Source organism: Heloderma suspectum, chromosome 8 (assembly GCF_057233095.1).
Source record: "Heloderma suspectum isolate Gila_16-S chromosome 8, 16-S_ref, whole genome shotgun sequence".
NCBI lineage: Eukaryota > Metazoa > Chordata > Lepidosauria > Squamata > Helodermatidae > Heloderma > Heloderma suspectum.
Window position 1 is genome coordinate 42,830,755 of NC_139465.1, and position 26,531 is coordinate 42,857,285.

At 47.4% G+C, this 26,531-nt stretch overlaps 2 protein-coding genes across 5 annotated transcripts in view; one reads left to right on the forward strand and one right to left on the reverse strand.

Annotated features, from left to right (window-relative positions):
- The window catches only part of DOK4 (docking protein 4), a 67,625-nt gene extending 66,633 nt beyond the window's left edge, over positions 1-992 (forward strand). Inside the window, exon 9 of one of the 2 annotated variants that reach the window (XM_084812173.1) lies at positions 107-992. In XM_084812173.1, the coding sequence (XP_084668299.1) occupies positions 107-234 (128 nt within the window). In that variant the 3' untranslated portion in view covers positions 235-992. The remainder of the gene's footprint in view (positions 1-106) is intronic. The other variant, XM_084812172.1, reaches the window with a different exon arrangement.
- Positions 993-7,869: 6,877 nt separating this feature from the next.
- On the reverse strand, positions 7,870-25,824 carry COQ9 (coenzyme Q9). 3 transcript variants are annotated; one of them, XM_084812171.1, is made up of 11 exons: positions 25,578-25,824; positions 25,375-25,423; positions 24,809-24,855; positions 19,499-19,667; positions 18,860-18,995; positions 17,739-17,881; positions 17,515-17,599; positions 16,553-16,657; positions 11,943-12,098; positions 10,708-10,761; positions 7,870-9,441 (listed from the first exon to the last, which is right to left on the reverse strand). In XM_084812171.1, exons 3-11 carry the CDS (start codon positions 24,813-24,815, stop codon positions 9,406-9,408), a joined length of 891 nt encoding a protein of 296 aa, XP_084668297.1. In that variant the 5' UTR covers positions 24,816-24,855; positions 25,375-25,423; positions 25,578-25,824; the 3' UTR covers positions 7,870-9,405. The 3 variants fall into 3 exon arrangements, with proteins under 3 accessions (XP_084668297.1, XP_084668296.1, XP_084668295.1); XM_084812170.1 differs by lacking the exons at positions 24,809-24,855; positions 25,375-25,423; positions 25,578-25,824 and adding an exon at positions 24,575-24,650; XM_084812169.1 differs by lacking the exons at positions 24,809-24,855; positions 25,375-25,423; positions 25,578-25,824 and adding an exon at positions 24,473-24,650.
- Positions 25,825-26,531: the final 707 nt, after the last annotated feature.

Here is a 26,531-nt window from a genome sequence, read left to right on the forward strand (position 1 = left end):
GACACCAGGAAGGCCAAATTTGGCCCCCAGGCCAGAGGTTCCCCTCATTCATCATAACATTGATGCATTTCTGCATACAGAGACTCGGTCTGCTGTCTATCCCCAGGTGACACGTACCCAGGACCCCAGGCCAGCTCAGAGACAGACCTCCTCAACCGTTTCATCTTACTGAAGCCAAATGCTCCCCAAAATGGAAAGAGTGACAGCAAAGATCCAAACGCCGCTTCACAGTGACGTGGCCCTGAGTGGAGAGAGAGAGGCCCAGCCAGGGTGCTGGCTCAGTCCAAGAGAGCAGTTGCTCAGCACCGAGGATTTTTTGTTCCAGTTCCTGCTCCTTTCCTGCCGTGAGGGGTCTGCGGTTTGGGGACAGCTTTTTGCTGTGGGGAAGAGGAGCAGAATTTGCACAGAAGGCACTCCAAGGAGAACGTTGCGGATCCAGGGGTTTGGCCCCGACAGCCTGAAACTTCAGCCTGGCGGGCAAAGCCCCGCTAGGCCCAGAATGACAGCAAGAGCCTAGATGTGAGGACGAGAGTTAGCTATATATTGTTACAACTATTTTAAATATATAATATTACTTATGCATATTCTATATATCAAGAGATTTTTCTCACACGAATGCACATTTCTTAGCCATCAAGGTGAGATTTTTAAACAGTCAGAGGGTGGGGTGGGTGGCTGTTTTCCTTTCTTTTATAGGGACCACAACTCCAGGCCCAAAGGGGAAGAATTTTCAGCCATGACTAGATGACGTCTTCCCAAATCCGCCTGGGAGCAGAAGGACTGAGTTCTCTGGTGGACAAAACTGGGCTGTTTTTCTTGGCGGCGTGAGGGGGACGGGTAAGGCTTGCTGCTGACACAGGCCTCCGGGAGAGTAAGCCTTTCTGCAAAATGGCAGGGCGGTCTCAATCCTCAGCGGATCATTTGCTTCAGACATATACCGGTCTTTAGGAGGCCAAAAATAAATCCGCCCTGCTCGCAACAGCCCTATTGGCAAAAACAAGAGTGTCTGGACCTAAAAATAAATTAACATGGGGGAAGTTTGCAACTTCTAAAAACTGAGCTAAGTTTGCACTTCTCTGAAACACTGGTTACCTGCAAACACACAGCCCTCCCCAACCTGGTGCCAATGGCTGGGCTGGGCATGATGGGAGTTGTAGTCCGACACCAGCTTGGGGAAAGCTGTGGTAGACCCTTGAGGCGTCTCAGGAGAAGCCAGCTTTCTTCCTGGGCTATGGCTTCTGCACAAGCTTCCCCCCTCCGGCCTTCCGAGCAGGGCACACGCACGCTCGGTCTGGGCAGCCCATTCTGGACGGGCTGGGCCTTTCACTCTGAAAGTGTTTCACTTGAGCTCTGCTGGCTGTTCCTTTGTGGGCATTTGTCGACCGTTCACGAGGTGCAAGGGGCGGGCCTCTCCTCCCTTTCACGCGTGGGTGCTATATTATGGATAGATAGGTAGGTAGGTAGATAGATACGCAAGCCAGCCAAACAAGGCAGTTTTCCAAATGGCTATTGTGAGAGTGTGTGCGTGTGTGTTTTTTGTGCTGGTGGGGGAACATTGGGGGCTGCCTTGTTGATCAGCGGCTTGTCGGAAGGTTCTTGCTACATTCCACTTGATGAACGTTTCACCGACCCTCAATCCACCCACAAGGCAAAGCTTCCCTTTCTGGCAGGGCCCTGCACTGAACGCTCCAACCTCTTCCCATCCTCACGGCCCACCCAGGAACCTCTTCCCCGCCAAGGGTTCTGCATGAAGTCAGCTCAAACCTTCACTTGACTGGCTGGAGACAATCAATTGGGCACAAGGCCCCCGTTTCCCAAGGCTCGCCCTGCCCTACCACCCGCTTCTCCCTCTGTCCTGGACGGAGCGGCAGTGTGGGAGGTGGGCAAGCCGTGCGGTTGCCCCTGCTCTTGTGGCTGCGGCAGCACCTTGACCTGCAGGCCTTCCACGGCGATCATGCTTCCCTCGATGCCTTGAAATGCTTCGCCTGCCGCCTCGAGCTCTATTTTTTTTAGTGGAAGGACGGCATATAGACATAATTAATCAACGAACAAACAAGCAACCCAGTTTTCCGATCTTCCCCATTCCTGCCCTGCAAAAGGCCAGTGCCCAGCACAGCACAGGTGGGCAACTTGTGGCCCTCCAGATGCTTTGGCACACAGCTCCCATCTGCCTTAGCCAGCCGAGCCAGGGGTACGATGGAAGTTGTAGGTGAAAGCATCTGGAGGGCCACAACTTGCCCGCCCCGCAGTGCTGGGTTCGACCTTCCCTCTCCCTCCTCTTCTGCCCTCTGCATCCCACCCCCCACCCACCTGCCCTTCCCCATCTGGTTAGTGATTTTAAGAGGAATTAGTGAAACACTTTCACAGAGCGGCTGGTTTTTCCTATGCTGAACTTTAAAAAAAAAAGCAATTGATTTTTCTAGTTTTACTATTTATTGAATAACTTTTAGAAGGGCTATCTTTTTATTGTAGTACAAACCTTGGTATTGTGTTGTTTTGTGTTTCGTTTTTTTCTTCAAAATAATGCTGGAGGTACTATCTTGTGCTCTGTATGTGTAAATAACTGTGTTTGGATGCTGTGTGTACATGAGGGGAGGGGGAACCTTCCAAGCCAGAGCTACTGGGGAGGGAAACTCAAAAAGCGGCCACTGACTGCTTGAGCTGCCTTACTCCGACTTCAGTTCCAGTTCAAAGATAGTTTAAGGCCAAAGTCTACGGAGGAATGGGAAAAGAGACCCACAAGACAACAGATTCCTGGAAATATTTGCCCTCCGTGTTTAAGGCAGCTGTCCTGGCACCCTCCAGATGTGTTGGACTGTAACGCCCATCATCCCTGTTGGCCATGCTGGCTGGGAATGATGGGAGTTGCAGTCCAACACATCTGGAGGGGGTCAGGTTGGAGAAGGCTGCTTTACGGTCTACAAAGGGTTCATCCCAGTGCCCACACTTCGTTGCTAAATGCTATTCCCAGTGTCCCAACCTTGTTCTCAAGACCATCCACGAGAACCCTGTGAGCAATAGCATCACCTTTGCATGGCATTGAACCAGCCACAGAGCCTTTTCCCTGCAGCGGCATCATATTTCCGAAGCGTGATTCTCTTCCAGGCTTGCTGGATCGCTACCCTCAGCATAGTTTGTGGCCTGTTCAGGAGGCATTTTGTGCCTGGGACTAAATGATGCCCCACAACTTCTTTAACATTCCATGGTTATCTGTCCTAACCCCAAGGCAAGACCATTAAAAACCTAAACAAAACCATGACTGTCCCAGTGCTCGGGGGAGTTCATGGTGAACCTCATTCAGAGGCTGCCCACCCCACACCCCTCCTTTGGGGGAGGGGGGCTCTCCTTTATTGGCATTCAAACGAAGTAAGCTCCATTGGCTTGGACCAGCCTTCTCCAACCTGGTGCGCTCCAGATGAGTTGGGCAGCCAGCTCTGCCCCAACGCCAGCTGAATGCTGCAAACTGTGTACATTATGTAAACGTGCATCTATCTGCCTGCGTTACATAATTTATTCAATCTTTTGATGAAAGCAAGAGTGCACAGAAGCCATCCTACCAAACCACCCCCCCCCCCGCTTCAGAGGTTTAACGTGTCACCCACTTAGGTTCAAGCTCCTCTTAGCAGCATTGTGGGCTACGTTTTGTTTTTAAAAAAAGGAAAAAGAGCTGGGTAATGCATTGGTGGGAGGCAGGGTTGGTTCTTGGCCAAGCCATCCCCTTCGCCTGCAAGTGGCCGAAAGTACAAACTAAAAATTCTCTTGTGCCGCCTCCTGCGAGCTCCATGCCCTTGTTGGTGCAGCTTAAGAGCCCTGGCAAACTCCCGACCTCCTCAGTGATGTCCTTGCAAACCTCCGAAAAAGATGGAGGCCTCACAGCTTTCCTGGACAGCCTATCCCAGCCTTCCAGGTGGGTTGGACTGCAGGTCCCGTCCTTCCCATCAGAATGCCCATTGGCCATGCTGGAGGCTGCCAGGTTGCAGAAGGCTGAATGATGTCATGTCTAAGCTGCTCCCATCAGGACGGCGCTCTTAAGCTAACCGTGCAAATGTTTAGAAAGCACACGCGCACCCCCAACCCTCCTTCAGCGGCAGTTTCTCTTTCCCAGGCCCGGCCCCCCAACTTGAAGAGAAGTACGGAGCATGCACTGGAAGCAGCAGCAGCCCCAAAATGTGCTGCCCCCCCAATCTCCTCAAAGCATCAGGAGGGCAGCCTTAACCACGGTAGCAGCAAGTCCCTCTTTCCAGCATGGGGGAAGCCTGTAGAGGTTGTTCCAGTGGAGGCTGGTGGCTCCGCTGTCAGTGGGGTGGTGAATCCGCTCCGGGTTTCAGTCAGAACTCTAAAGGAGCTATCCAAGGTGCAAGGCACCTTGGATCACTCCTTTAGAGTTCTGACTGAAACCCAGAGCGGATTCACCACCCCACTGACAGCGGAGCCACCAGCCTCCACTAGGTTGAGCCGATCCCCCCTCCAAAACCCCCTTTCAGAACAGGCCATTGGGTGGGGTGAGGAATTCAGCCCCCTTTGGCGGTCTGTAAGAACAGAAGGTTTGGGTTTGGCAGGGTGGGGAGGCCTCTCTCCCAGATTAGCTAACAGCATCTATGGAGTATGATCTGGCACCAAGGGGCGTAATGACCAGGACAGGGAAATGCTTGGATGGTGCTTAATGGGACAAGGCTGGGATGTTTTGACACACAGATGGGGCTTGCCAAAAAATGCTTTGGTTGTGGGTTTTTGTTTTTTAAAATGGAACTGCTCAGTCAATAAACAAACATTACTCACTACTCCAATCTGGCTATTTTTAAAATCCACAGTCTACTGGGGCGGAGGGGGGGCGTGAGTGTGTGTATGTATGAGAGAGAGTGGGGGGGCTTGCCAGTTGATGGAGTAAATTCCAGTTGACCTTGTTGCAGCAGTTTCTCTAGGAGGCAGAAGGAACACCGGCACCTCAACATCTCTTGAGCCTTTAAAGCAGGGATGGGGAGCCATTTTTTTCTGTTGAGGACCAGATTCCCTCAGGACAAATCTGCCATGGCTGAAGCCAGACGAGCCAAAGCCAAAACTGAGTGGGGCCACTACCACCCTTCCTGAAACCCCTTTGCTCTCCCCTCCCCCTTTCTGGCACCCTCCTTTCTCTCTCTCCCCCTCTCTCTGACACCCTCCTCTCTCTAACTCTCTCAGACACTCTAGCACCCTTGTCTCTCTCTGTTGGGGTAGTGACAGTTTGCTCTTGCTGGAGGTCTCAACTGATCACTTGCGGGGCGCTTTCAAAACTACACCAAGGTAGGGCTGCAGGATGCCCACCCCTGCTCTAAAGCCAAGACAGATAAACTTATGGTTTTGGCTGTTGCGATCAGCATGAATGGACCTGTTGCCATTGCTTTGCATGACAAACTCCATAAGTGATCAGGGATGTAACAAACTGATTTTCATGGCCCTTAATAGTCTAGAACAGGGCAGGGCAATTGGTACCCCACCCTGTGCTGCTGAAATTTGGTGGCAGCTGCAGTGGTGGCAAAAATACCGGCAGTTTGCTGTTGAAATTTGGTGACAAAACGACTACAGAGATTCAAAAAAGGCAAATGTGGCTTGCTTTCAAGCCAAATATAGCCCTTTTGAGTCTATCATTTTGCCACTGAATTTCGATAGCAAACTACCTATTTTTTTAGTGATGCAGCAGCAGGAGTGAGACCCAAGAGGGAGGTTGGAAATTGGCCCCTGACTGCCGTGCTCAAGACTCTCTCTCCAGCGTTGGGAATGCAACACCAGGCACATCAAGGTTTGGCAATCGGACAAAGAACCCAAAGCAGATCCAGTTGAGAGGCAGTAGATCCGATTTTTTAAATTATTTTTTTTGGTCTGAATTAGCTGGACTTGACGCAGCCTGAGGGGCTGTAGGCATCCATGCCTTTGCTCTCTGGGAATCTGAGGTAAGAAGAGTGGTTTTGGTGTGTTTTTATGACCTTGCTTCCTTTCAGAAGGCCTTGCTTGTGTGAAACTTATTCCAAAAATGCCATAAGGCTCCAGTTCTCTCACATCCAAAGGAAATGGAGCACTGCAGCATTGCCCAGTGGACTTACAACCAAAAATAAAACCACAATAAAAACAGTTTTGGAAAAATACTTTTAAAATGTTACAAATACAGAGTCAGTGCAGAAACGCTTAAAATAACCATGAACCTGCACCTTTAAAACTGGTTGAAAGACTGGATGTGTAAGTTTTAGCCAGGTGCCTATAGTGCAGCCTTCCCCAACCTGATGCCCTCCAGATGTACTGAACTACAACACCCAAATTTCCCAGCCAGCATGCCAGTGGCCATGCTGGCTGAGAATTATGGGAGTTGTAGTCCAACATTTCTGGAGGGCACCAGGTTGGAGAAGCCTGCTCTAATGAAACAAACCAAGCATCAGGTGAACAGCCCTGGGAGGGGGAAGCCTTCCACAGGGAGGGTGCTACTACTGGAAAGGCATTTTCTCCAATCTCTACGTGTTTGATCTTTGACAGTGAGCAGGAGCTCCTAGAGCAAGGCCCCCAATACAGCTCTTCATGCAAGGCAGGTTCATTGGGAAGGAGGCAGTCCTGAGCAATGTGTGTGTGGTGGGGGAAGCTCTGTGCGGACAACAGAAAGTTAGCTGCATGCTGCCACAGACAACCCCCACTACTCCAGGACAGAGCTGTGTGTACACCATGATTATTGGGGGTTTGATTATAGTGTGATACCTTTATTAGGACAACTCAAAGATCACCAAAAATGAGCAAGCTTTTGAGCCTTCCATCTCTCTTCATCAAGCAAGATGTGACAAAAACCTGGGTGGTGGGGGAGGAATAGGAGAGAAAAAAGACTGACTGGACGTTGTGGTCAGAGAAAGTACAACATCCAATCAGTCTTTTTCTCTTTTTTTCTGCAGAAACAGACCAGGCGGCAAAAATCCAGCCCACTGGGGGGGGGTCACATCTGACCCTCTGGTTTCCCCAGATACCCTTTCCCTGGATCACCTATTGTTGGATAGTTCCTCGGCTTTTGCACAATCCATTTGAAAGGCCTCTCCTAAAGCTTAGTGACTTGCAGTAAGAGCCTTGAGCTACAATAGGCTATTTTGGCCCAGCCCCTTTTGCCTTCAGCCTCACCCACCACTGGAACGCAGCCCCCAAGAGTTTCTCCAAAATTGAATTCAGCCCTCGGGCTGAAAGAGATTCAACACTGCTGTGCTACATGTTCTCCATGAGGTGTGCAGCCAAGCACATAAAAGGCAGGGCTACCAATGTCAACAGCCTTCGTCTAGCTGCCAGAAGTCAAGATACACAAGGGAAACAGGATAAACATCAGTTTACAGCCAGCACATCTCTCTGGATCTCAACTGGGTTTGGGATTGCTCTTCAAGATGCACAGCACTAAGAGGATGATGGTCCCAGGATATAGTTGGAATTCCACTTTCCCTAGTGGTGGTGGAAGCCATGGGACCTAGGTTTATACTGTAGTGGGATGGGTGAAGGAGGAAAATGCTGACCCTAAAGCCTCCAGTTTGAGAAGATCAGGAAACTGTGTTGTGGGGTTGTGATGAAGTTTCAAGCAGATAGCAGAGCCCAGCACCAGAAGGTTTCTAGCGAAGGTCTCACCAGAGGGAACATCATCAAGCCATCCTGGAAACATCTGAATCATCCTAGAGGCCAGAAGCAGCAGGAAGAGCCTGAGGCAGAGGAGGACTAGTGTACAGCATCTATTCCCAGTTGCGAGTGACTGGCTTGGGATGAAGGTTAAGGAAATCTGGTCTGGGGAAAAGCTATTGAGAATTTACTGGGCTGGGGACCACTCTCTTGCACAGTACAAATTGTAACCAATCATATATAACCTAAGTACACAAGCAATCTCATCGTCTTTGAGAAGTGATACTTTATTCCCTTATGTAACTAATTCCTTTAAATATTGTAATTTTCTTCACCTTAAAAGCTTGTCTCTTGTGCTGGTTTCAATCCCATGCCTATGGAACCAAGCTACCAAGTTTCTGTAAAGTACCGAGGGCTTATTTCAGTGGCAGTAGTTAAAGCTTTTATAGTTAGTGCAGCATTCCCTGAGGTCTATTTGGGAACTTTATTAAACACTCTGCCAGGGAGTTAGACTCAAGCTTCTAAGATTTAAAAAGGAAACATAGGTGGGATAACCACATTTTGTCACAATACATTTTCTCAGGAAGTCACACTGTTCATGACACTTACTTAGAAGTGACTTTACATAGATATATAGCCTTAAGAACAGAGCCCTACGAATACTTTTGAGGCATTTCATGAGGGAGGCTCTGCAGAAGGGAGCATTAAAATGCAGGATTTTAAAATCATTTTTTTACATGTTTCTCATTTGCTTTTAGAGTTCGTATCTTCAAAGGTATCCCTCATTTATAGAAAACTTGGCCATAACTATAACAGCTAGGAAAAGGTTTTAATGAAAGCCAGGATCCAAGAATTCCAGAAACTTGGGGATTAAAGAAAAAAACAGACTAACATCACTAAGGCTTGAGTCTAATTCAAACAATGTAAAAAAGCACTTGATTGAATGGTTGCTGAATCTGACTTACCTACACTGAATAGTTTGAAGTGATGTGATATAAATTGTATGGTAGCTCATTCGCACATGCAAGCCAGGAAAGGATGTATAAACCAGCACTACCTAAAACGGCTATATGTGGCAATCCTTGTATTTCTTGTACCATTACTGCACACCTCCAATCCCCTGCAATCTCTCATACTAGCTGTACCAAGCTATAGCAAAAGACTGAAAGCATTCTCAGAATGAAAGAGCGGTAAATTGTCACACTGAAAACCACTTGTTTTTAATTGGTTTACAGAAACACCACTGTCCAGGAACTAATGAAATTTTATATCCAAAAGAGAACTGAGAATATACCATCAGTGAGTAGCCATTAAAGAATTGGGCTTTGAGCTGACAATTGTCATCAACTTTAATGACCTAGAAGAGAAGAGACCATGATGATACGTGAACAGGAGCCTGCCATTCAATGTACTGGATTCATATCATACAATATTGCCATTCCCACCAATAACACACAATCCTCTTTTAGCCAAAAAGTGGGGAGGGGGAGGATCCACTAGGTCCGAAAAGATTATCAACCTTCATCCACACAATTTTCTATAAATGGGCCCTATTTGTTACTTTTCATTGAGCTGGTTGAACCAGAAAACCCAGTTTTCACATTTATGTGGTCCAGAAAATAATGGCTTCATACATTAGGCTGCTGCTGCTGTGTATGCGCGCGCATGCATGCACATGTGTGTTTTGTGTTAATGGTACTAGAGAAATTATGACAGTTTAGAGTTCTTTGGATGGGATTTCTCAGCACCATGTCCCATTTCTTTACAGGTCTTAAGATGCTCACTCTTCCCAGCTCCTCCATTTCATCGACGCTGGTTCAGTCCTGTGAGGTTCTTTATCTGTCAGGTGCACAAACAATGTGGCATTTCAGAAAATGGACAATGAAAAATTACATGCTCTAAACATGCAGTATGGGCATATATTACAACTGGGATGGGCAACTCTAAAATAGTGCTTTTCAAATGATGTTCCAGGGAAACTTGGGATTACTTGAATGCTTATCAGGAGTTCTTCAATGAGAAGATCAGTAAGGTGAGCCACCTCCCCTGAAAGAAAGCTTGCTCACCAACTGATATTTCTCTAAAACGTGTGCCATTCTCATCTCAGTTCACTTGGGATGAAAGTGAGGCCCAGCAGGCCTGATCAGTACCCCCAGATCATATGCCCAAAAATATGCACTAGAATCCAGAACAACGTACAGAGGTTCCTTGGCTGGAACAGTTACCCTGAAAGCATGACATTCAAAAACCATGGCTGCTCTGGAGGAAGGGCCACGGACAGCAAGACACTACACAGAGTACTCTTAGACTTGTGCTCACTGGATAAGCAATGTAGCAAAACCTTATCTTGGAATTAAAACACCCTTCTTGTACGTGGGTGGGGAAGTTCTTTCAGCCGAATTCCATTTCGGAGACGCTCTCGGGGGCTGCATTCCAGTGGTGGGCAGGGCCAAAGGGGTAGGGTCACAGCACCAAGAGTATCATTGCATTTTTGCTTAAAGCCCTTGCTGCCAGTGATTAAGCCTCAGGGCTTGCATTTCAGCCACTCAGAATGGGGGGAAAAACCTGTGCAAAAGCTGGAAAACTATTAAATGATTGGGGCGTGAATACCTGGGAAAGGGGGCGTGAATAGCTGAGAAACTCTGAAGGGCCAGACTGGGATCCCCTGAGGGCCAGATTTGGTGCAAGGGCCTAAGGTCGTCCCCCCCGCCACTTCTAGTGATTGCCATGAAGGAGCCCAACCCCACTAAATCAAATCAACATTTCTCCCTTCAATTAACTGGGGAGGAATTAATAGAGCAGCAAAAGTAATAGATACTAATGCTTGGGACAGGAAAAACAAGATCTGGCAAAATAATATTTGTGTCCGCTGTTGGAAGGATTCTTATATAATGAAGAACATTATTTTAGAACTGGATCATCCATATAGATTATTCTGGAAAATCCCACAGACCCTTCATTTAAACATTCCATAAGAATAACCCAATTCCAACGTAAAATTTCGCTATGTGTTTCTCCGCTCCTATAATTGTGTAAATATTCCTCGGGAGAAAGCTGTTTTGTGAGCAACGGCCCCCAAAAAATCCTGCCTCTGTCAATACTTACAGTAACAGCAGCACCCATAAGTCCCTGGACAAGTGCTTCTCCTGTTGCCTGCACCTAGAAACATAAGCACATCAACTGGAAACGTCCACTGTGTACTGGTTTTAGTCTTGTGGACAAACCAAATGGGAATTATTTTACATGGACAAAGCATTCAGCAAGCGCATGTTACATGGCTGGTGGTATTTGTGGAAACCTGAAGTGAAACTACAGTGACATGCAGATGTCAGGTATTAGTGGAAACTGAGGACCGACGCATATATCCAGGCACAATCAGGACCAACACAATACATTACCACAGCAGTCTCCAATGCTAAAGAAGGTCTTGCCTAGAAATCTCCAGGAAGATTTTCTAAGCAAAACTGCCTGATTAAATTCAGAGACCCAGTCCACTGCAGAATCCATGGGTCGGATTAATAGAAATCCAAACTCATTTGATTCTGTTGTGGATTTCTCCAACATCTCTACTTGTCTCCATCTAGAGCTATGCAACAAGCAGCCAAGAACTTCATTATGGCTCCTCCATGATGCACATGGATTTTCATAAGCTGTCTTTATACTGGAGGACTTGAAAACATGGTGGCTCTCATTGGGGCTTTTAGGCACAAGTAATATGCGGATTCTCAGAATGCTGCTTGAGAAGTGTACAGTGCTAGAAACCTGATGAGGCGCAGAATCTTATTTAAGCACTTGGAACATCAGATGCTAGAAACATTTCAGTGCACTGAATAAGAATAATGCCCAAGAGTAAAACAGCCACAATTAACAATGAAGTTGCAAAGCAGAACCTTTTTCAGCCAGAGGGCTGAATTCCATTTTGGAGAAGCTCTCGGGGCCGCATTCCAACAGTGGCCAGTGCCGAAGGCGAAAGTAGGTGGGGAAAAAGCAAAAGGGGTAGACCAAAAGTATCCGGATCTTTTAGCTTAAAGCTCATACCGCCAGTAACTAAGCCTGAGAAGAGGCATTGCAACCTTTTAGAATGGGGAAAAAACTGCACAAAAGCTGGGAAACCACCAAACGATCAGGGCCTGGCATTCTGGAGAACCACAGAGGGCCAGATTGGGAGCCCTGGAGGGTGTACTTGGCACCCAGGCCTGAGGTTCTGTAGCCCTGGCTTAAATAGGTGAAGTTTCATCTGGGATTTTTAAGAGAAACACTGATGGAACTTGTTCAATGCCATAGTTCATGTGAGTGATGGAAGGGTGGGTTGTTTATAAATCCAGTGTTAAGGTATCCACCTGTTTAGCTGTGTGGCCCATGTTCATAGCATCAGCTATTCTGTTTTGTAGGAAGGACCAGGTCTCCTCAAAATCAGGAGAGGAGTCTTGAATCATCACCAGCTCTGTAGTGTTGTAAATGCCAGCCAGCACTGCTCGACGAGTGTACCAGTTTATCTGTAAGGGCAGAAATCAAGTGACAAAGTTGCAGGATTACCAGTAAGAAATTAAGATTTCGCAAGCTAGATAGGAAACTCTCCCACCCATCACCAGTAAGCCCACCACGTATAATTAGTAATTTATATACTCTGCACTATTTTTAAAAAGCACACACTAGATTTCTGTGCAAAGTTAAGCAAGTTCTACACCAAGAAGTGCTGAATTCTGCAACCTGTAAAAGTATATTACCCAGTATAATTCCACCCTGTTTGTCATGGAGACATGCAGTGATCTATGAAGGCACTGAAGTCAATCAATCCGTTGACTGGGATTGCCAACTCTAGAAATACCAAAAAAATCTAGTACCTGGATAGGTCCCAGCAGTTTTTGGTGGAACAGAACATTCTTGCAGAATATTGGGGCAAAGCCCAATGAAAAGTCTGTATGTTCACTTACGTTGTATTGGTGAAAAAACAACAGCTGAGCTGAAAAGCAAACTGGACTTGGCCACTGCTAGTCTAGAAACTGTCCCCGCAGCAAGAAGCTGAGCAAGAAGCCCTTTGTTTCTGGTCGGTTGGTAAACGCACCCCGTGCGTGGACAAAAGGCCTTGAAGTGGTCACAAGATTCTTTGCTGTTTTTCCTGTATGAGAGCAAAGGCTACAGCCCACTTACGTGGGAGCAAGACCCTTTGAATTCAGTGGTACTTCTGTCTGAGTAAACATGCTCAGGACTGCACTGTAACACTGCTAGCCCTTTAAAAGTAGTTCAGGGCGTACTTTGTACTGGAACAAAAACATCACCAATAAAAGTCACTCTGGTACTTATCCATCACATATGAAACCAGTGGAATTAACACAAAATGAGACACCATCCAGAAGGTCTATGAATAAATGTGGTTTCTTTCGGAGTGCTACAGAACATAATCTCATCCTGAAACTCCACATGTATAAAGATTTCTGATTAAACCGAAGGCTGCTTACCCTATGCTTCCACTGTCAGCTGAGGGTGGGATCCAATGCTGTCATTCTGCTGATGAGACTGCATCTGTCAGCAGAACTGGGAAGGGGAAATTCCCCCTCAGTCATGCAGCCTCTGCCCTCACACACACACACACACACACCCTCAAAATTTGTGCTGGAGGCTACAAAACCCTCTGGAGCAGATTTTCAGGCCGCACAGAGGGCTGCAGGAAAGAGGGGAGGGGAAGAAATACTGTTGCGGTGGCAGATGTCCACTAGCACAACATTGGATTCAAGCCTGAGATTGCAGAGGGAGACTTAGAAGTGTTCTTGGCGGCAGCCAGCTCGTTACTGTGCAACTAGCCAGCCACAGTGCCCAAAAGCTCACACCAAAATCTGTATCACGCTACATCAACCGTTGCTAACAATACCACAACAGATGTTCTAACAAGGAGATGTATCCATCTCAGATTCTGGAGCTAGGTTCTTCGTCTCTCTCATGTTTTAACAAGTGCAACTAGGAACCTCCAGATCAGCAAGGTAGACACTTTCTTATTGGACTAACATCTGTCGGGGAGTATGTCAGCTTACAGAGAACTATTGTCAGGCATAACACAGCTGAGAACCAATTACTTTCTCATTCAACCTGCCAGAGGTTCAAGTAACTTGGAAGTATACACACACTTTCCCATATAGAATCCAGTCTAACAAAAGGACATCCTCATATTTATTTTTTCACTTCTCAAACCAACATTATCCAAAGTGGAAATGGGATCTGTTTTCAGCTCCCTAAAGACCACATCTGGTGCTGCCCCAGAAGAGCTGCAAAAAAGCTTTGCAAGTGACACCGGTGCATTTTCCCCCGTTTCCAAGACAGTAGGGAAAAAATAAGTTAGACACTATTGCTAAGGCTGAATCTTTTAAAAGGCTCATCTGTAATTTGCAGACTCCAAGAAGAACTTTAGTTTCCTGGTGTGCTCACTGTCTTTTATTTGGCTTTCTGGTTTATTCCTTTAATTTGTCTGTGTGCTACTTATTTGTCACCGCAGCGACTGCTATTTTATTCTCCACAAGTTTATTAAAGCCATTCATTAAAAAGACCCACTAAGCACTTCCTACCCCTTAGTTATGTCTACAATAGGTCAAGTAATTCATTAATTGCTTTAATTAAGATATAATTTACTTTGCCTGTATTTCCTGCCATAAAGATGATGGCTCTTAAGCCCTGGGTATTTTTAGGTAGCTGCTTAAGAGTTTTCAAGAGAATCTTTCACTTTCTATCGTCCCAGCTGGAGGTGGGAGACTGAGCCGCAGAACTGTGTTGTAAGCTGGCAAATGCCCAAATCAACTTTGTGTGTCACTTAAATAAACACTCTCCATTCTGCTTGTTTCTATAAAAAGAAAACAATTTTGTAATTAAAAAACCTAACGCAATACAGCCAGCTTATTTACTGCCAATTTTAGACATACGAAGTTCTAAAAGTGCTGGGTGTTTTGATTTGGCCATTTTCAGTTTGCATAATTGTTTTAATGGTTTTTATAAAGTTTTATAGTATATCATTTTAGGTGTCTTCAGGAAAGAAAGATGATATATGAGTGTTAGAAACACAATACGGGAAGAGAATTGTGGCTGTGTGTGATGTACCACATAAATTTGTAATCTGGTCTCTGGCTCAGAAACTGGCACTGTGGAAAGCCCAGCGTTCTTCTATAAAAACAAATCAAACAAAAACCTTCTAACACTTATAGGCTGGATGCACGCATAATACTGCTTAATTCCAAACCACTTGTAGGAGATCAGGAATGCCACTTTTCCCTCCTCCTTCTTCCTCTTGCATATGGATTCACTTGCTTTTTTGGAGCTTACCGTGGTGAATGTTAAGAACATAAGACGAGCCCTGCTGGATCAGACCAAAGCCCTCTCTAGTCCAGCATTCTATTCACAGAGCAGCCAACCAGCTGCCTATGAGAAGCTCGGAACTTGGGACGTGAGTACAACAGTGCCCTCCTGCTTGTGTTCCCCAGCCACTGGTACTGAGAGGCATACTGTCTTCAATACTGGAGGGAATATATAACCATCAGGACTAGTAGCCACTGACAGTGTTATCCTCCATGAATTTGTCTAAACCCCATTTGAAGCTATCCCAGTTGGCAGCTGTCACAATAACTTGTGGTAGCAAATTCCATAGTTTAACCATGTGCTATGTGAAGAAGTACTTCCTTTTTTTTTTTGTCCCAAGTCACCCACCATTCAGCTTCATGGGATGACCCCAGGTTCTACTATTACAGGACAGGGAGAAAAACATCTTTGCTGTGTGCACAAATCTTAACTGTTAACTATGGCTAGCTGCAAATCAGAGACTGCAACGACGATTAAAACCAAATTTGCAGACTCTGCAGGCGAATGGCTCACACCAACAAGCTGCTCTATACTGCAAACATGAAGATGGTACATACGTGCTACCCTCAGTCTACACTGGTTGGAGCCCAGGAGGTGGGAAGAGAACAGGGCTTAATGTTTTTAAAATTAAAGCAGGATTTTTCTATATACCTGCTGGGACCCCCACCAATCCTTTCCCATCTCCTATTTTGGTTCCTAGCATATGTGCACATTACAACCCCCACTATCACTGGTGTGTGTGTGTGTGTGTGTGTGTGTGTGTGTATGTATCTAGGGCTGTGCAGGGACCCCCTTCCTCCAACCCTCTTCAGAGCTTCCGAATTGGCCCCGACCTGCCTTGGGCCAATTTGGACCCTGTCCAACCCACTTCGGACTCTGGGTCTGAAGCAAGGTTTGGACATCCAAATCGGGGCCCACCCAGCCGTGCAAAACCCATGCACCCCTGCTCCTTACCTGGACCCGTGGGGAGCGCTCACAGCCATCGCTCTCAAGGAAATCGCCATTTTCTTTTAAAATAGCGACTCCTATTCTCCAGAAATAAAATCCTGTGCAAATGGCAGCTGTAAGGCTATGTATGCAACATTACAGGTGTAAATTGGCCATTTACACCTGTAATGTTGCACACATGATGGACTTATAGCCACTATTTGCATAAGATTTTATTTCTGGAAAAGACGAGTTGCCATTTTAAAAGAAAATGGCGACTCCCTTGAAGAGGCTGTCCGGATCAGCCCAAAGAGCTTTGGATCACTCCAACCTGCTTCAGACCAATCCTGACCCACCCCAGATCCAGACCAAAGCAGTCTGAATTGGCCCCGCTTCAGCTCAGGACTTGGATCTGGAGCCAAAGCAGTGCACAGCCCTAGTGGTATCTGCTACGTTCTCAAAATTACCAAAATTACCTATGTCTAATGCAATAAAGATTGTCAATCATATCCACACCTCTTTGGAAACCTGAATTGTGAAAACTTATTAGGCAACGCAAGTGTCTGAACTGTATAATTTCCCCCAAATGCAGCTCAGACCGAATTTATCATACAAAGCGGCACTTTTACTTTCCTGTTGCTACCTGAAGTTCTATAAATGACATCCGTGTGATGCTCAGACTTACATCAGTGGACTGGTCTCCTGCATAGTGCCACATGTCATCCACCATGCTTGTCAGGAGGTTTAGGCTGGCTGGGATATTGTGTGGCAGCAACAACACACTAATAGCCTAGGGAAAGCAAGATAAATTAATGAGGCAAGAAGTACCCCTAACCAGCAATCTTGCAGATGCTTTCCTCTGCTGTTTTCTAACCGCTAGTCTTCTTCTAAAGTATGAACGTCTTCCCAGCCTGGACTCCTTGTAGCCTCTACCTTCGGCAACGTAACTTCAACCCCACCGCCAGTCTCTGCCTTATGAGGAGGAAAACACTGACAATGCTTTTTCAGTGCCGTGAGGAAGAGCACTAGCAGTTGCCTGAGCCCTAAAAGTGACTGCCGATGATCCCTAGGTCACATTCTTTATTCCGGGGCAATCTAACTGAAGCCTGAATTTCCCAACGGTTCTTGACCCAGAAGAAAAAGATTATGAACACATCTGATGTCTAATAAGAATGGAATCTATCCCACTCAGGCACAAAGCCCAGGTTGTCTAACCTACCTCACAAGGCTGTTGAGAGGATAAAAGGAGGGAGGAACTGAGCTCCTTGGAGGAAGAATGGAATCATGGCTACGACAAAAAGTGCGACCTGCAATGCAGTGTTGCAGTGTATCCCCACTCTAAAAGGAGTGGTCATGTTCAGGTTCCACCCAATCTAGAACAGGAGCCATTTAGTGTTGTTTGAGCTTCTTGAAGCGGGGAGGGGGAAGAATTTTAAGAAGGGGGGGAGACACCTTTCCACACCCTCACAGAACCCCCTCCCGTATTCTTGGGTGGCCCCATTTCACTTCCAAACTGACAGGCACATGACCACCTGAGCTCACTATCAGAAGGAATGATAATAAATATACTAGCTCTAATATACAAAGTAATGAACACGGGTGGAGCTCTAGGGAAAAGCACACTAAAGAATAACCTTAGTTTTGTACCTGGGGCCATTTTTCGATATATGGAATGAGCATCCTCAGCCTGGCTTCTACGGCATCTTTTAAAAACTGGTCTGTCTTCTTCTTCCTTGGAAAGTAAAGGGAAAAAAGCCTTTATCATAATTTGACTCTGACCTTTATTCTTCAACGCCAATAGCCAAAATGCGCAAGGAAGGCTATCTTGCAAGCATCCTCCTCCCACAGCAGCTGCAATGCCCAGGACTTACTCTGCCCGGCCTAGCTGCACCAATTTGCGTTGTTCCTCGAGAAGTTCAGAGAGCTTAGAGTTACACTGGGATACGAAGTGCAGAATCAGTTCACTGCCATCATTGTGAAATAGCCCTGCTGCAGCAACAGAGAGACCCAATGACTAAAAGGAGGAAGGGAGACAGGTTTAGTAGGTAAATTACCACCAAAGAGCCAGAAAGCAGGGAACACTATTGTGTAGTCTATTCGGTAGTGAGGCAACACCATTTTAAGAGCACTCGCCATTGGAAAGCAGCAGGAGACTGCACTGAGAATTAGGAGGTCCCCGTTTCAAATCTCAGCTTGCCACAAAGTCATAAGGTGGCTTTAGACAAGCCATTCTCTCAGGCCCCCATTTGTAATATGGAGAGAATACTGAGCAACTTTGAAGGGTTGATACAACAAGTACTAAGATAATGTACAGGAAGCATTCTGATCTGGAAAGTGCCATACAAATGCTCAATATTATTAGTATGACTCGCCCTTAATTACTCCTCTCTTCAGCTACTTTTGTGTCACTCTAGCCTGACATTACAGCCCTATCTCATTTACACAGTAGTTTTCATACCGCTGTGAAAACTACTATTTATTGCCCTGGAACACTATAAGGATCCTGAAGTTAATCTTCCAGCCCATTACATGGATTCAACATCCAAACCCCCCTATGTTAGCACATGTCCTCCAAATGATCATCTATAGTACACAGAGAGTAGAAGCTAGCAGAGTCTTCTACAACAGAGGGGCCCACAAGGCAAGGTTTAGTAATTTCTTGCATAGGGTTTGTTAGTAAAGATCATAGGGGCCAACAAATTTTAAATGGGTTAATTTTAACAATTCCCCACTGGGGAACCCTGGAAGTTCTAGCTCTACAAAGCATTTAATGTTCTTCACCAGAAAATTGCCATAAACAATAATAATGTTACTTTGGAACACCACAACACTTAAAACTGACAATTTTGAAGGTGCTTCTTGGGTCTCTTAGGCTACAAACCTATACTCACTTACCTGGGAGTAAATCCCATTGAACGCAGTAGGACTTACTTCTGAGTATACACTTACAGGATTATGCTTATAGGATTACACCAGTCCTCTTAATATGTACCTTTGCTCCCTCTGCAATAGCATCCTCTGTCCAGCCATGAGTAGGCACAAACTCCAGCGCTGCTGTCAGGATCCGATGCTGCAGCTGCTCCTCACTCTCATAGCCCTCTGATTCTTCACCACCCTGATCCGTGTAACTAGGAGGAAAAAGCATAGGAAGTCACACTCTATGAATTATCTCAAGTACCAAGAAGTCTGCAATTCAGTATCTCATATTGCTTTCTCATAATCATCACAACTAATGCCAACATAAAACTGCCCTCAGACTCCTGTGCACACACTTGTGTTTGATGAATTGACACACTGTTTGCCCATTCATGTTTACAAGGCCACAGATGCCATGCCTGATAAATCCAGGCATCTGTTTTTCACAGGACTGTTCAATTTTCAGTATGGCGGGTGGCTTTTGTGTGGGTAAAGGAAGAACAGGAACTGTGATGCTGCTCACGTCACCCTGGGATTATGGACAGGAGAAGGCAATACCAGCTTCAAAAGGGCTCACTAGAACAGGCATCCCCAGTGGTGCAAAAATATCACACCCTCCTTGCAATACAAAGGATTACACCAGGACTGGCTGTTAAGCTTGGGAAAAATAAGATCGCACACAGCTTTAGAGGGAGGCAGGAGCTATGCAGGTTACCTGGGGCGCGAGTGTGGATACTCTTGATCATGCTGCTCTCCCACAGGCTCAGACTCCAAATGCCGCTGGGTGGGAGACTGGGGGGGCTGTTTCTGCTCATCTGAAGCTCTCTGCAGTACAGCTACAGCACGGATACCACGCTGGGCTGGGAAGAGCTGGTGTCTGAAGACTGAAGCAGAACTCAGTTCAGGAAGACAGTTTGTTTATTTAAAACATTTGTATCCTGCCCTATATCATTAAGATCTCAGGGTGGCGTACAGATAAAATCAATTTAAGCAGTATAAAACAATAAATAATTTTGGGCGCAATCCTATGGGGATAGGTGACCACCTCCGAACTCGGAGGCAACTGCCTATCCAATGCAGGGCAGGAGAAGCATGGAGGGGATCGTTCCCTCCACGCTTCTCCTGCCCCACATTTGCGGCTAGACAGCCGATTTCGGCTGTCTAGCTGTGGGAAGATGGAGAAGGCTGCCGGACGACACATTTCCGCCTTCCCCGCCCCAGAACCCACCCTAGAATGCCCCATTTTGGCTGCTCCGCGCTCTTCTTTCAAGGAGCTGTTCCGGGCTGCCTCAGAGGCAGTGTGGAACGGGGGGAAGGTCAGTTCTCCAGGAACCAACCTCGGAGCATGGACTCTGAGGTCAGTTCCTGGAACACCACATATCCTATGGCCGTCTAGCCACTGACTAGCAGCCATCGGATTGCTCCCTTAGACAGCTAAAAACATATTAAACCATTAAGCAAGTTAATACCAATTAAAATCTAAAACAATAAAATAGTTATAACAGTGTACTACTTTAGGAAATGCATTTTAGCCCTCAGAGGCTTTGGTAAAAAGCCATGTCTTTATTTGGCGCCCAAATGAGACCAATGTCTGCGCCAATCGGGCCTCCAAGGGGAGGGCATTCCACAACCGGGGTGCCACAACAGAGGGTCCTCTCCCACGTCCCACCATAGTGTGTCTCGCACTGGTGGGATGCAGAGGCAGGACCCTCCAACATATTTCAGTCCTCAGGCAGGCATATATAGGGAGAGGCACTCCCTCAAATATCGAGGTCCCAAGCAACTTAGGGCTTTAAATGTCATGATGAAAACCTTGAATTCCAACCGGAAGCGTATTGGCAGCCAGTACAATTCCTTTAAAACTGTTGTTATATGATTTTTATATGGTGTTCCAGTCAGCAGTCTAGCTGCTGCATTTGCACTAGCTGCAACTTCCAAGTCGTCTTCAAGGACAGCTCCATGTAAAGTGCATTGCAGTAGTCTAATTGGGAAGCTACCAGTGCACGTACTACTGTGGCTATGTTATCCCTGTCCAGGAAAGGCCATAGCTGGTGGACCAGCCAAAGCTGGGGCCAAGTACTCCAGGCCACGGAGTCCACCTGGGGCTCCAATGACAGGGATGGATCTAGGAGTACTCCCAAGCTACGCACCTGCTCCTTCAGGGGGAGTGCAACCCTGTCCAGGACAGGTCGCTTACCCAATTCACAGGTTCAGGAACCACCAATCCACAGAGCTTCCGTCTTGTCAGGGTTTAGCTTCAGTTTATTGGCCCTCATCCAGCCCATTATAGCCTCCAGGCACTGGTCCAGCACCTTCACTGCCTCAGCCGTCTCCGACAACAAGGAGAAATAGAGCTGAGTATCATCAGCGTACTGGTGACACCCCACCCCAAAACTCCTAATGACCTCACCCAACGGCTTCATGTAGATGTTGAACAGAACAGGAGATAGAATAGAACCCTGTGGCGCCCCACAGCTTAATAGCCATGGGGCAGAACAGGAATCCCCCAGTACCAATCTCTGGAATCAGCCCTGCAGGTAGGAGCGGAACCACTGTAGCACAGTGCCAACTCCCATTCCACAGAGCCGATCCAGTAAGACACCATGATTAATGGTGTCAAAACCACTGAGAGATCCAGAAAGATCAACAGGGTGGCACTCCCTCTATCTTTCATCTGGAGTAGGTCATCAGTCAGAGCAGCCAAGGCCATTTCAGTGTCGTACCCCGGCCTGAAACCAGACTGAAATGGGTCCAGATAATCAGTTTCCTCCAAGAACGTCTGAAACTGCCCAGCTCAAGCACCTAGCCCCAAAAGAGGATATTAGCAATGGGGTAATAGTTCTCATACACCTCTGGTCCAAGAAGGGCCTCTTCAGGAGAGAGAGCACACTACAGCCTCTTTCAAGAACCACTCCCTGACACAGTGAAGCATTTACCACTCCCTGGACCCACCCAGCCAATCCACCCCTGCTAGATCATATTAGCCAAAATGGGCAAGGGGCAAGCTTACATGTAGTGGGACAGACTGAATCAAGCATCTATTATCCAGTTTATTATCCTTACTAACCACATCAACTGCACTCCTGAAGTACAATTCCTTACATAGTCAATGTACAGATCAGGGTCTGGTGCTAAAAGAGAATGGCTTGTTTATGGCCACCTTATGTATTTGCAGAGATCTAGGCCCATAGCCAAATCTTTATGCACTGAATTATACTGCAGAAACTTTTTACAGGGTTCTTTTTACAGAAGCAAATCACTGTACTCCAAACAATAATAGTCCTTCTGAAAGCCAAAAGGAAGTTAGCCAGCACCACCAGCATGTTAGCCAACAACTTGACTATTTCCAGTGATGAATGAACTAGACATTATGCCGGCAATTATCCACATGGTCAGTGGTCCATTCAAATATATGTTCTATTTGACTGTTGCAGAAGAACGCATTTCTGTTCACCAAAGTAGAACTTTTTCCAAAGTGGTAGAATGACTGGGTTAAACAAGCGACTGATCATTTGATGATGAATACGCAAGTGTTTAATATACTTGTGTACATGTTGGGTTAGTTAAGATTTTTGTCAGCTTGTCCAGCAACTTCTTCCGAAGAGTCAACTCCTGTCATTTGGTGCAAAGGTCAGAAGATGTGGAAGGAGCAATCCTATGGCCGCTAGACAGCGGCTAGACGGCCATAAGGTATCTGGTTTTCTGGGAACTGACCTCAGAGCCCACGCGGAACAGCCCTGTGCTCCGCGCTTGCAAGAGGAGCATGGAGCGGCAGAAAAGGGGCGTTCTGGAGCGGGGAGGGCAGAAATGCCTGTACGACACATCCCATTTGTTGTACAGCAGACTCCCCGGCTCAGCCCTCCCGTGGCTAAACAGCCGCAATTGGCTGTCTAGCTGAAAACGCAGGGCAGGAGCACGGAGGGAACAATCCCCTCTGTGCTTTTCCTGCCCTGCATTGGATAGACGGTCACCTCCAAGTTCAGAGGCGGCTGCCCATCTGAATAGGATAGCACCCTTAGAGAAACACACTTACATATAGATACAGACATTCATTTGAAGCCATACTTTCCGAGCTATCAAATTAAAATGTCAGGCTCAGGCTGGAAATTGCATCACAGGTCCCACCTAAAAAGAGCAACTCAGAGCGGCAGAAAAGGGGCGTTCCAGAGCGGGGAGGGCAGAAATGCCTGTATGACACATCCAATGTGTTGTACAGCAGACTCCCCCGCTCAGCCCTCCCATGGCTAAACAGTTGCAATTGGCTGTCTAGCCGAAAATGCAGGGCAGGAGAAGCACGGAGGGAACTATCCCCTCCATGCTTTTCCTGCCTTGCATTGGATAGACGGTCACCTCCAAGTTCGGGGGCAGCCGCCCATCTGAATAGGATTGCACCCTTAGAGAAACACACTTACATATAGATACAGACATTCATTTGAAGCCATACTTTCCGAGCTATCAAATTAAAACGTCAGGCTCAGGCTGGAAATTGCATCACAGGTCCCACCTAAAAAGAGCAACTCAGAGCTAAACTTGCCCAGGAAGTAATGTGCTCAAATCCTAAACCTTGTCCCTTTCCAGTTCTTAGAGGTGTGGCGACTGGCTGCAGTAACCTCAGGGATAAGGGGGAAATAATGCAGTAACCTCAGGGATAAGGGGGAAATAATGCAGTAACCTCAGGGATAAGGGGGAAATAATGCAGTAACCTCAGGGATAAGGGGAAATAAATACATATGTACAGTACTGCTCACATACAGGTGTAGTGGTTAGAGCAGCCCATCCCCCCTACGGATGCTTCGACCACAGCCCGCATTGCCTGGGGGTGATGGGAGCTGTAGTCCGACACATCTGTCAGGGATGCTTTGACTTGTATTCCTGCAGGGGGGTGGGCTCGACGGCCTTATAGGCAGGCCCCTTCCAACCCCACTATTCTAGGATTCTACGCCTGGAGCCAGAGACTGGCACGAAGCTCCCTGGGCGACCTTGAGCCAGTGCACCTTTCATTATTTATTTATTATTAAATTTATTAATCGCCCATCTGGCTGGTCACCCAGCCACTCTGGGCGATGTACAACATACAATAAAACAGTGTAAAACAATAAAATTCTACCATAAAAACATTTCCTAAAATACCCTAACCCGCCCCAAATGCCTGCCTGAACAACGGCGGTTTTAATGCACGACGGAAGCTCACTAAAGAGGGAGCATGGCGGAGTTCCCTAGGGAGGGAGTTCCACAGAGTGGGGGCCACCGCAGAGAAGGCCCTCTCCCTCGTCCCCACCAGCCTAGCTGTCCTGGCTGATGGGACAGAGAGAAGGCCTTCCGAGGCTGATCTTGTCAAGCGGCCTGTCTGGTGCTGCTGGAGGCGCTCCTTGGGATAGGCTGGGCCCGAACCATACAGGGTGGTGGCAAGGATAAAATGGAGGAGGGGAAGCGGAGGGGAGAGCTGTGCGCATCACCCCGAGCTCCTTCGGGAACAAGCGGAATAAAAGGAAGCCGGTTGCTACTCCACACGTGCCGAGCCACCGGTCCGACGGCCGGGGAGGGCTCAGCGGCCCCTCGCCCTCCCCGGTGACTGGCACACACGCGCTTGCTGCTTCAGCGGCCCGGCGCGGAGGGGCCGCTGCTAATCGCCCGCCTCGCCTCAGGCGGCGTCCTGGAGCGCCTCGGCGCCGCTTGCCCTTCACCTCACCTTTCCCTCCCCGGGGCCCCGCCACCGTTTCCCAGCGCGGGGGGCGACAGGCGGCTCCCCCCACCCGCCGCCGGCTGGCCCTTTCCCGCCCGAGCTCCTCACCCTCCTGGCAGCGCAGCAGCCCGCAACCCGCGCGCCTCAGGGCCAGGCCCGCCGCGGCCGCCGCCATCTTTGACGCGGGCCGCGGAGCGGCAAGAACCGCCTCTAACAAGGCGGCTGAGGGCGGCTGCCGCCATTTTGGGGGCGGGCGGAGGGCAGCAGCAGGACCCGCCTCTAGAGCCAGGGTCGCCTCGTAGAGATAGAAAAAGAGGATAGAGTTACGCCCGATAGAGTTACCTTTCATTGACGCTTCCGGCCATCAGACTGAACCGAAACGAAGAGATCTGTAACGATTTTCAGCGGGGTCGCCGTGTTAGTCTGTTGCAGCTAAAACAGCTGAGAGCCTTGTGGGACCTTAAAAGATCTGATTATTTATTTATTATTATTATTATTATTATTAAATTTATTAATCGCCCATCTGGCTGGTCACCCAGCCACTCTGGGCGATGTACAGCGTATAATAAAACAGTGTAAAACAATAAAATTCTACAATAAAAACGTTTTCTAAAAATACCCTAACCCGCCCCAAATGCCTGCCTGAACAACCGCGTTTTTAATGCATGACGGAAGCACATTAAAGAGGGGGCATGGCGGAGTTCCCTAGGGAGGGAGTTCCACAGAGTGGGGGTAAACACATTTGTTCTGACATAAGTTTTCATGGGCTCTGTCCACTTCGTCAGACGCATGGAGTGGTGCAGTGGCGAGAGCGCTGGACTGGGAGTCGGGAGATCCGGGTTCTAGTCCCCACTTGGCCATGGAGCTCACTGGGTGACTTTGAGCCAGACAGACTCAGCCCAACCTACCTCACAGAGCCGTTGTGAAGATAAAATGGAGAGGAGGAGCCGTGGGTTCCTTAGGGTGGAAAAAGGCGGGATATAAATGTAATAAATAAATCATCTCAAATTGGCGGATAGATAGACACATATACACATGCTGGGGACAGAGAGATGTAAACTGTGTTGTCAGAGGAAACTGAAATGCAGAAAGTACAGACAGTGATAATTACCATAACAGTTGCCATTCACAGAACGTTGTTGGGCGATAACACAGACATCATTGTATGGTGTAGGGTGGCCAGGTGTTCTACTTTCAGAAGACAGTCCTCTGGTTTGAAGACCTGGCAGAGGACAGTGCTCTGTTTAAAGGTGTCCTCTCTGATGGGCTGTCCAGTCCAACTCTGTGTTAAGGTCAAAGAACCCTAAGGAGGGAGGGCGAGCAGAGGCCTTGAAGTCGTTTGGTCACAGTCTTCCCCACTATGGTGAGAAATGTATTGTATGTCTATTTAAATTATTGTAACAATTTCTAAATTTGCACCTATACTTATACATTTCTGTATGCAGATGTTATGCAAATTGGTGTCCTCTTTTGCCCTTTTTTTTGGTTATGCATAAGTAGTTACCCTAAGTGAGCCGCTTAACATACGTAGTGCGATTAAAACAACAACTACGAAAAAAACACTTTTGTCCTTAATCAAACCACAGGAACGAGACAGTGGAGGCTGCTGGCTCCGATGTCGCCGGGGGGGGGGGGTTCCCCAAAATGGGTTCAGCACCTTGGAAAGTTCCTTTAGAGTTCTGGGCGGTTCTGACTAAAACCCAGAATGGACTTATCCACCCACCGGCATTGGAGCCACCAGCCTCCACTGGAAATAGATTGGAATCTCTTGATGAATTGTCCTCCAGCAATTTTGCCTTGATATCTGCCTTTCACACTCTTTGTGGACTGGTTTATTTGTTAGTCTTTAAGATGCCAGAAAAACCTGTGCAAGTTTCGCCGCAAGAGACTAACCCGGCGACCCCTCCGAAGAGGGCGCTGGTTTTCCCCTCTAACTTCCAAGGCAGTCTATAGAGGGATTTCACCCCCCAGACATTAGCAGCGGAAGAATCAAGCTCAATTTCCCCGGAATTTCCAAATGCGCTGCTGCTCTGCATTTATCTCTATAAGCAATGAGCTCGCCGCC

Excerpts from the sequence above, each read along its gene's own strand:
- COQ9 (XM_084812169.1), bottom strand. The coding sequence starts at position 24,641 with ATGGCGGCGGCCGCGGCGGGCCTGGCCCTGAGGCGCGCGGGTTGCGGG. Across the intron at positions 19,668-24,472 it reads GGGGCCCCGGGGAGGGAAAG|TCTTCAGACACCAGCTCTTC; the intron begins GTGAGGTGAAGG and ends GTTCTGCTTCAG. Across the intron at positions 12,099-16,552 it reads CAGGAGACCAGTCCACTGAT|ATAAACTGGTACACTCGTCG; the intron begins GTAAGTCTGAGC and ends CTGCCCTTACAG.